Source organism: Parasteatoda tepidariorum, chromosome 2 (assembly GCF_982258835.1).
Source record: "Parasteatoda tepidariorum strain Cologne lab strain chromosome 2, Ptep-v5.0, whole genome shotgun sequence".
NCBI lineage: Eukaryota > Metazoa > Arthropoda > Arachnida > Araneae > Theridiidae > Parasteatoda > Parasteatoda tepidariorum.
The window spans coordinates 69714740-69724602 of NC_141756.1; the positions used below are offsets into that span (position 1 = coordinate 69714740).

Genomic DNA, 9863 nt, shown 5'->3' on the forward strand with positions numbered 1-9863 from the left:
CTGATATTTAAGCCATGTTGTTTATGATGTTAGAATTTATTCTGTTAAGTAAATTTGCAGCACTAAAAGTTCCATAAGTAAAACAACAGATAGTAACTTGATAATTGCAGATTATTAGGTGTGACTAATTTTGAAATTTTTTTTTTAAAATTGAAAATTTTCTAAGATATGAAAAATAACGTTATGGGCTGAAAACAATCATAGAAAAATTTAAATATCTTGTATTTAACATATATAATTTTATAGCAAACAGATTTAATATGATTAGAACACTTGGAGAATGCCTATGGCTAAATATTTTAGAGAGCCCTAAATTCTTCTGTTAGTTGAGAAACTAGAATTTGATTCTTTAATCTTAATCTTAATTATTAGATATATCATTAATCTTATAATCAGATATATCATTATAGTTAATCTTAATATGCACTTTGTATAAAATTTAATGAAGTGGGTTTCATAAAATGTAAGATATCAGTTGGCTATCTTTGTTTATAAATATATCTGAATGCTGTAAATTTTTAAAATGTACAAGATGTGAATGTAAAATTTGAATAAAAAATAGTTACAAATAAAGTAAAATTTAAATTATACATATTTTGTTTAGTTATTCGATCAAAACTTTTTAGTATATTTTAAATAGTAAGTACTGATTACTAATTACTATTCAACTTGCTGTGTAATGAACCTAATTTTATTAAACTGCTTGATGAGTAATTCTTTTGTAATATAATATGCTATTCATACTAGCACAATAGTCATGATCATTCAAATGTATTTTGTAAAAAGTTGCTATAAAAAGTTACTGTATGCATTTTATAAAAAAAATTATAGTTATAGATGCTATTTGAAGTCAGACACTTATTAATATGTAGTTTCCGTAAGGAAATTTTTTTTAAAACAAATATTTTCAATAAGAAATTACTGTAATCCGTATGCGAATGAAATAAATGTTTTCTCAACAAATGGTTGAATTGTCAAAATTTGATCAGAAAGCCTAATAGGAAATATTAGAATTCAGTTTAAGGTTACCAAAATTAGAAAAGATTTTTATGAATGTTTAAAGATAGCTAATTATAATGATGATGGTAATAGTTTATCTGCCATGTTACTTAAAAAAATATGTACATTTGGCTTTTTATGATGGTTTTTTCATTGAATATTAAAGATAAAAATTGGTTTAATATGTCAAAAAGCAACCATGTTTTATTTTAAACTTAGCTATTAATAGTTAGAAGGTTAATACGCACAAGTCATACGTTAGCACTTGTAAATGAGTTTTATAAAACAAATATTACAACTTTATTTTCCTGCTGTGGACTTTGGCTTGGCAAACAATATCATTCCAGACTTTCCTATTTTGGCTTTTGACTATTTTTGGTTAGATCTTTGGTGATACAGTCCAACCATTTCTTTTTCAGTCTTCTTCTTGGTCTCGAGTTTAAAGGTTTCCAATTAAAAGTTTTCAAATTACAAATATAAAAGTATAATTTTAATTTTACAATATTATTAATGATTTCAATTAAATATATCTTCATGAACTTAGTTTAATTGCCCTTCATATAATTTTTTAGAACAGACACAGACGCAGAATTATCTCTTTTGAAAACACTTGTGGAAAAAGATGGTGCTAGAAGTGTCATTTGCAAGCATTTCACTGAAGGAAGCAAAGGAGCTAAAGACTTAGCCCAAGCTGTTATAGATGCCTCTCAACAACCTGTTGATTTCAAGTTCCTTTATGACTTAAAGGTTGTTTGTTCTTTGCACTGTTTGATAATATTAACAAGTTTTACAGGTTGCAGAGATGAGTGAAAGGGCTTAAAACTTCTTATTTTTACCAACTTCTCAAGAAGGAATGAGAGGAAAGAAAGAGTTTTAAATTTCTTTCACATTGCACAAGTTTATTCTAGAAGGGTTGAAGGCTAATGTTGTCCAATTGCAAACGAAATATCATAAGTAAAGTTAAATATGATCCTTTTAGTTGTTTCATGATTGGCAGCTGAATGACTAAGGCTAACTAGATTGACCAACCAATATCTTCTTATTTGAACATAATTTATTTTGTAGAATTAAAAGCGTTTAACGTTTCTACAATGATTTTCAAACGGGTGATATTACATAGCTTATATGAAATTAAAGAACAGTAATGATCCATCCTTATTTATAATTTCAAGCAACCACAGCTGCCAACTTGTTTATTGGCATATGTTACAGCAACTAATTTAAGCTTCATACTTCAGCTCAATCACTATTCACCACTCATTTCTATGTTAGTTAAAGCATCTCGCTTTGTTTGATTCCAGTGGGCACCAAAATCATATTGGTAACACTGGTAATTAACATGCGACTATCGCACATCATGACAGATGGCAACATTACACTATTTTATTTTGACATAAATATATCACCTGATTCTGATTTAAAGTCAAGGCTCTAATTGTACTGGAATGGTGAATCATTCACTCCTACTTAAACACCTGAAATGCTTAAGACTGATAATAAGTCCGTTTTCTCGTTCACTGGAAGGGGAGTGTGTGGCAGCAATTATATAATCCTGGTTATAGATGTAAACCCTTTTTTAAGGTAGTCAGAACAACTAACAATGGATTCAGAGGTTATGGATTTCAACCGAATTACAACAGCAAGTAGATATTTTGAATAGTTATTTTATTTTTAGGAAGAGTAATAGAAAGTAAGACATAAGTTAGAGGGCCTGTTATTGCTCGATATTCCCTTCTTGACAAGTACTATTTTCGATCCAGTGATCTACATCACATCTTAAAAATTTGTTCTAACAATAAAAAAAGTCGCTGTCAGTATTATTCAACTGTTTTCTGAAGCTTTTGACAATTACAACTGCCTTTAAAAAAATTCCCTGAAGTGAATGGTATAAATTAAATGCAACGTTTGATATTAGAAGTTGCAGGTTAATAATTGATAATCTGTGTCATACATGCATAAATTAAAAATTATGAAAACAAATCATTATATTAAATAATTTTCTTATGGAATTACCATAGACTACACTTATTTCAAATTCATTTTCAATGATTTCAATGAGAGATTTTAAAAATGAATGCTTTATCTGCCTTCATTTTCAAAGTTTTATAAAATCATATTAAACTGAAATTTCGTATTTCATTAGCTTCCTATTGCCAAAAAAATTGAAATAATCGCCAAAGAAATATATGGAGCAGATGGTGTAGAGTTTGACAAAGTGGCCCAAGAAAAAATGGATCTTTTTGAAAAACAGGTAAGCAAGAATATCTCATATTATATTTATTTTTGCATTAAAAATATAAATCTTAAACGTTATGCAATATTCTAACTAGATTTTACCAATCAGCATGAAATGTGCAATAAGTATATAAGAGTCTTAATGGTTCCGGTCTTGCCCATAATTTTACACTGTAATATTCTTAACAATTCATGCTACTGAATCAGTAAAAATCATTGTTTACAACACACTTCCAACGTAGATTTAGATTTATTTCATGCATTTTCTTATAATACAGTATGGCAGTGTTGTATACAGAAAAAAGATATCTGATCTTATTATAAATACGTTTTGCGTAGATAGTTATACCTCAATAGCACGAACTTTTTGATATTTGCTATTCTGATAATAGAAAAATGAAAGTCTTTTATCAGTCTGAATACTTTTTTTGGTGAACATTGATTTCAGGATATCTTTTTAATTACTTTGTATTATTTTTAAGTTAAATCAATTATTTGTTTATACAGAAGTAAAAAGTAAATAAATTTCTTTAAAAAAGTTATGTAAAGAAGTACCACTGTAGAAAAAAATTCATGAGTCTACAATTAAAAAAAAAAAGATAAACTTTCGACAGCTATAAGTATACAATATAAATATTTATGTTGAACATTTATAATTCTCTCATAGAATTAGCTGTAAAAACACAATATGCTGTCTTTGTAGAAGTTAAGCACTATTTAATTTCAAATAAAAAAATTGTTAAATCACACTTAAATGATAAACAGAGTAATAAAAATTCACAGGTAAATTAATCTAACCTAATTAACATTTAATTTTATAGGGATTTGGAGGATTACCTGTATGCATGGCTAAAACTCCTTTATCAATATCTCATGATCCAGCAAAGAAAGGTGTACCTACAAATTTTGTCGTACCCATTCAAGATATAAAACTGAGTGCAGGAGCTGGTTTTGTATATCCATTGCTCGGAGCTGTAAGTTGTGATTTAATTAATTTAAATTTTTTTTTTATAAAAACAGTTTTTTATTCCTGACTTAATCGACACTTGAAATTAATTATTCTTGCAACAACCCATTGTTATGGAGGTTAAGGCTCCACAATTTCGTGATCAACATCATGATTGTGGCAATGTAATCTGTGTTGCGCACAGTGCTGCTTTTAACTTCTCAGTTAATTTGATATCCATCGATCTAAAGCTGGCTGGCATTCAAACAGCCACTGAGGTTCCAACCTTGAGAGCTTTTAACCACTGAGCTATTGGGGCTTGAAAATTAAAACCTACTTTAGTCAAATTGTGAGAAACACCAAGTTACAGTAAAAAAAAATTTTTTTTGTGAGTGGTAGATCAAGTATTTGTATTGTTGGGCTTGGCTTAACTTCTTGACAATTGCATTGAATGTTATAAATAAAGCACTTTTGATATAGTGAATGCAATTTGAGTCCTGTGTTTATTAGTATGTTTTTATTAATATGTTTTTGAAAGCAAATCACAAATAAATAGAAAAGTTTTTTGTGACATTTACATTTAGTGCATAATCTATATTATATAAAACGCTAATACGTACGTATGTATTAATAAAACCGATGATATTTCTTTTCTCGCGCTGGCAACAGTTTTCATTTTTAATTGATTGGATTCGGCGCGCAAGAGCACGTAGTGAGCAACCAGATAACAATAACCAGAGTGAGCATTATCAGGTTGTTCAATTCAGATTCATGCACTAAAAACATGACAATATTTAATTTAAACTCAATTAGGAATTAATTAATTAATTGAAGTGAGAATGCTTTAAAAGGCCGCTGTTGAATTGATATTTTTCAACTGGGAGCTACCTTGACGTCTAAAAAACGTTTAAGTGTTTGTATTGAATGCATTGAATTTTTTTATATTTCGCGTTTATTTATGCATTGAATTTTCACGCTTTAAAATGCAGAATATTAGTGAAGCAATATTTGATAATTTTCTTTGCTAATATGTTTCTTATTTAGCTAATGTTTTGATTTTTTCACCATGTACAATCTAAATAGCTAATATACTTTTTTAAAAGCCAATAAGAACATTGGTAGAATTCTTCTACATAAGTACAATACTATGTCTTTGATGATAATATATTATGTCTTTGTACTAGAACATTGTGTTCATTGGCGAGCGAGCGCAGCGAGCCATGGTTCACGGCGTGAACCACATAGGATTGCGTAGCAATTCTCGGGGGTTAGCGAGCGGAGCCTCCTAGTGAACTTTATTGCGCCAACACATAAGTTATTTAATAGTGCTATGTAAATAAATAGAGTCCAATGACGCTATACATCCGAGTAGCAAGATAGTTAAAAAAATGTCTTGAAATTAAACGTAAACTAGTTTCTTTAATAATTTCTAATAAAAATTCGTAAAATAATTGAAGTTTAAAAATTTATTAAATGTTGAATCTAGTTTTATGTGTAATTCTTATAAGTAAAGTATTTAGAACATTTTAGTGTTTCGAAAATAAATTCACAAAATTTTGAATTCAGAAGTTATACTAGGAATTCATCAGTTAGTAAAACAAGTGTGATAAAGCTACAGTTGATTCTAATTTTCTTTTAATTACAAGTTTCTACTTTAAAAATCACAAATCTCATAGATGCGATGGTATCGTTATGCAAAATTAGTTTATTAAACCTAAGAAATAATAAAATCTTGATCTCTTTTGACTATTGTTATTCATTAAAATAATTAAGTATCAGATACACAGATATGTAGGCACTGTTATAAAAAATTCAATTGAAGTTAACTATTTTTATTTAGGTACTAACCATGCCAGGTCTCACAATTAGACCTTGTTTTTATGATATTGACATTGATCCTGAAACTGGTGACATAGAAGGTCTCTCATAAAGTAAGTACTACTTAATTGAAATATGTTTATGAAGGGTTTATCATGGCTTACTAGATAGGGAAAAAAATTACATTTTAGATTCTTTTTCTAGAAAGACAAACATTTTTAAAATTATTAGAGCACAAATTTTCATACATTTATTAATAATATCATATAGTCTTAAAACATTTTTTTTATGAAAAATCTTGAACCTTCTTATTAGAATTGCGACTTCCCAATGAAGGTAATTAAGAGAGTGATTTCCAATAATAATTCCTGGCCCCAGAAAAATTATCTAAAATCAGATAATTACAATTGAATTTTATAATTTGTAATAAAAACTAGCACTTAATAGTTCAATTAGAAAAAAATCTTGGATCAATTGTGAAACATCAGTTATAAAAAATATCCTTGAAAATAAAAACTAAAATGAGATAAATCAGTTGCATAGAAGTTTATAAATTTTCACCTCCAATTTCAAGGACATATTTTTTTTAATAACAGCTGTTAAAATTTGAAACTATACTCACAATATGATAAAGAATTATAAGCTTTGTCAATTTCGATATAATGGAATTGAAATTTTGACACACTTGCTTTCTGAATATGCGATAAAAATTGATTTTTTTTAAAAGAAAAGTTTATAGGTTAGTTTCTTAATCAAAAAGCATCAAAATTTTGAAACATGTTAAGTGAAATTTCAATAATCTAATAAATTTCTGACATTTTTTTCAGCATGGGGCTCTAATGGATTTTCTTAAAATTGCTTCTAAATATACCCTCAAGTGCCAAAAGGAACATTCATTAGCATTTGAAAAACTGCAGAGATATTTTACTATAGATGGATAGATATATTTTTATAATTTTTTTATGAAATAAAACTGTTTGTTATTAACTATTGGATATTGTATCATTCATATCTTTTTGCACATTAATGGTATTCATTCTTTTCAATAAAACAATAAATGGTTTTTGCACAAAATTACTAGTAGATTTTGCATTAAGTAACTTTAAAAAGTAATTATGCATAACAGAAATTTTTGAAGCTGTTAGCTAACTATTACTGCTATCAGTCACTAGAATTAGAACCAATTTTACTGTCTACCAAATCAAAGAATTCGCCCACTGCAGAGTTTGAGGCTGTCTGCTGCTATAAGAACAAAATAAAGTTCATTTTAAGAAGAAAGTTTTTAATACTTTTCTAGCTGACTAAAAGCAAAATCTGTCCTAAATGTTAATTAACCCCACTCACCTTTCCCTCGTAAGTTTTAGTCATGGACAGTGCTATACTCTAGACAACTAGATGGAGGGATTTTTTCGTGACAGTTAATTAATGTATGTTGGGATTTAATATAAAAATTAATAGAAAAAAGGAGTGAGATTTTGATTTTCAACTTATTTGTCTAACGAAATAATTTGCTGGACAAGTTCCACATATGACATTTTGGATTTGTTTACAGGTAGTTTAGAGTAAGTTGAATTCAGTTTGACAAATTAAGTTACAAACTTCTTTATGAACATATTTATCATGATAAATAAGGTATTTTGCAAAATTACTGCAAAAATTTCAGTTATTCTAGTTCAATTCACTTGTATCTTGCATTTTAAAAAGATCAACTAACCTGAACAGAAGTAACGGGTTTTCAGAGTTTTAGTCAGCAGCTTTCTCAATTTTGGGGGGAAAAAGGTGTTAGCCAATTTTAATTTTATGTAAATTTTTTAATTACCACTAAATTTTAAAAAATCCCCACTAGAACCTATATAATATTCGGTATATTGTATACAATATTCCCCCCCCCCCCATTAGATCGAACTATGGAATTCTATATAAATAAAAGGTGCTTGATATCAAAATGAAAAAGTTCTATCATAGACACAATTGTAAATAAATCTCCAAGTTTCCACTGATTTCTCGAATATCAGTCTTTTCTTACACATGTAATCTTTGAACAAGTAGATAAGCCTTTTGTCGCCCAGTTGGCGATGGTCCCACTGTTAATAGAAGTGCATTTCATTAGCCCACAAGTTGTTATAGTGTGCTGTTAAAATGTGTAAACGGGCTATGCCAAAATATGGATTTTTGGGAAAATGGTGCATGGTAAACAAAATTTGTTATTTTTAGCCAAAAATATGCAAGAAATACTCATTTTCATGTTATGAGCTTGCTATTGATCTGAGGTTGCATTTATTCATATCTCATTATCAGGTGGAATAAGAATAAGAATAGATTTTTAATTTGAAGATTTCTCAATCTTTGGACAACTGTCATGTCTTTCCATGTTTGTACATCAAATGATATTAAAATATATAGCACTGTACAGTTATAAGTTTGTTACTTATCTTTTGTTGTCATACACCGAAGCTAGTTGCATAAATGAAGAAACAAGTTCATTGATCTGACTGAAATGAATTTATTTATATATCTTATCATAACGATACATCAAGTAACTACAAACTTGTTTCATAATTCAAATAAACATTCACAAATAGAACCCAACAAAAATAAACAAATATTTTTGATGAAACAATTCTCCTCTTAAAACACAATTGACTAATATTTACTAGCTTTCAAAAATATTTGTTTGAGTGGCACAAAGAAAATGTATATGAATGGTTCTTATGTAGTTTTCAGGGGCGTTTTTGAAATCTCATGTAAACAAGCTACATGAAACACCCTTAATGTAAGGTACGCATTATGAGTAGCAGAAATCATAACTACTCTGACTAGATAATACAGGAATCTTATCTCTTATGTGCATCTAATGGCATATGGGATTATGAATTATTAAGATTGAAGCTCAATTTTCAGTTTTAAAAAATAAATAGTAAACAGTTATAAAAGGAAAAACAATTATGTCTAAAAATGATATGCGTTTTGAAGAAACATATAGGGTCAATCAGGGCTAATATGTAATATATTGGAGAGAAAAAATTAAATTAAAAAAAAAAAAATGTGGGTGCAGGCTTCTCTTGAAAAAAATCAAAAGCATTTTAGATTTAAACATAAAATAAAGCAATCCAGTTACAGCTCATTGTTAGTCCAAAGGTCACAGAGACTATGACTCCACAATTTTGTGACCAACAGCATGATTGTGGCAATGAATCATGCCAGACAAGATGTTACCCATCATTGTAAAGTTTGGTGGGCTTTAAGTCAACTGTGAACTGAATTCCTGTTTTTAAAAATGACAGTTCAGTGCCTTTAACCACTGAACTGTAATGAAACTTTAACAATATTCAAGCAGATAAATGATATTTGATGTAAGCCATTTAAATTTGAAATTTGTTACACACAATAAAATTTTGAACGTAATGTAAGTCAAGGTTTTAATACTTAATCCGTGACTAGACGAAACAAAAACAAGGTTACATAACTTTTATATTTGCCTAGCAAAAGTTAAGCTCTTATTTCATGGTTATCCAGATTCTACTTAAATCCACTAAACTGATTTACTTAATATTAAAAAAACAATAACAAATAAGTAAAATTTTTATTTTAAAACATTATAGAAGTACTGATCAACATTTAAAAAAAAATAATAATTGGGGTAAATTTTGTCTGGAGTGGTAAATAATTTTTACCCCTTAATTTATTATTTAATAAATAAAGCTCATTATCGTAAAGACTTATCAGACTCTTTTATCATCGTGAGTTCTCAAAATTACTTTGGTAAAATCTTAAAAACTTTTAAAAAACTAAATATTATAGGTAAAAAATATGTATAATCATTGGTAATTATAAGAAAAATTGATGTTACAGATGAAATGTAATT

General features: G+C 28.1%; 1 protein-coding gene across 1 annotated transcript in view; it reads left to right on the top strand.

Moving 5' to 3' along the window:
* The window catches only part of pug (pug C-1-tetrahydrofolate synthase, cytoplasmic), a 40201-nt gene extending 33216 nt beyond the window's left edge, over positions 1 to 6985 (top strand). The window contains exons 22-26 of the mRNA XM_087157503.1: positions 1572 to 1746; positions 3143 to 3250; positions 4056 to 4208; positions 6021 to 6111; positions 6826 to 6985. Of these exons, the coding sequence (XP_087013629.1) occupies positions 1572 to 1746; positions 3143 to 3250; positions 4056 to 4208; positions 6021 to 6110 (526 nt within the window). The 3' untranslated portion in view covers position 6111; positions 6826 to 6985. The remainder of the gene's footprint in view (positions 1 to 1571; positions 1747 to 3142; positions 3251 to 4055; positions 4209 to 6020; positions 6112 to 6825) is intronic.
* Positions 6986 to 9863: the final 2878 nt, after the last annotated feature.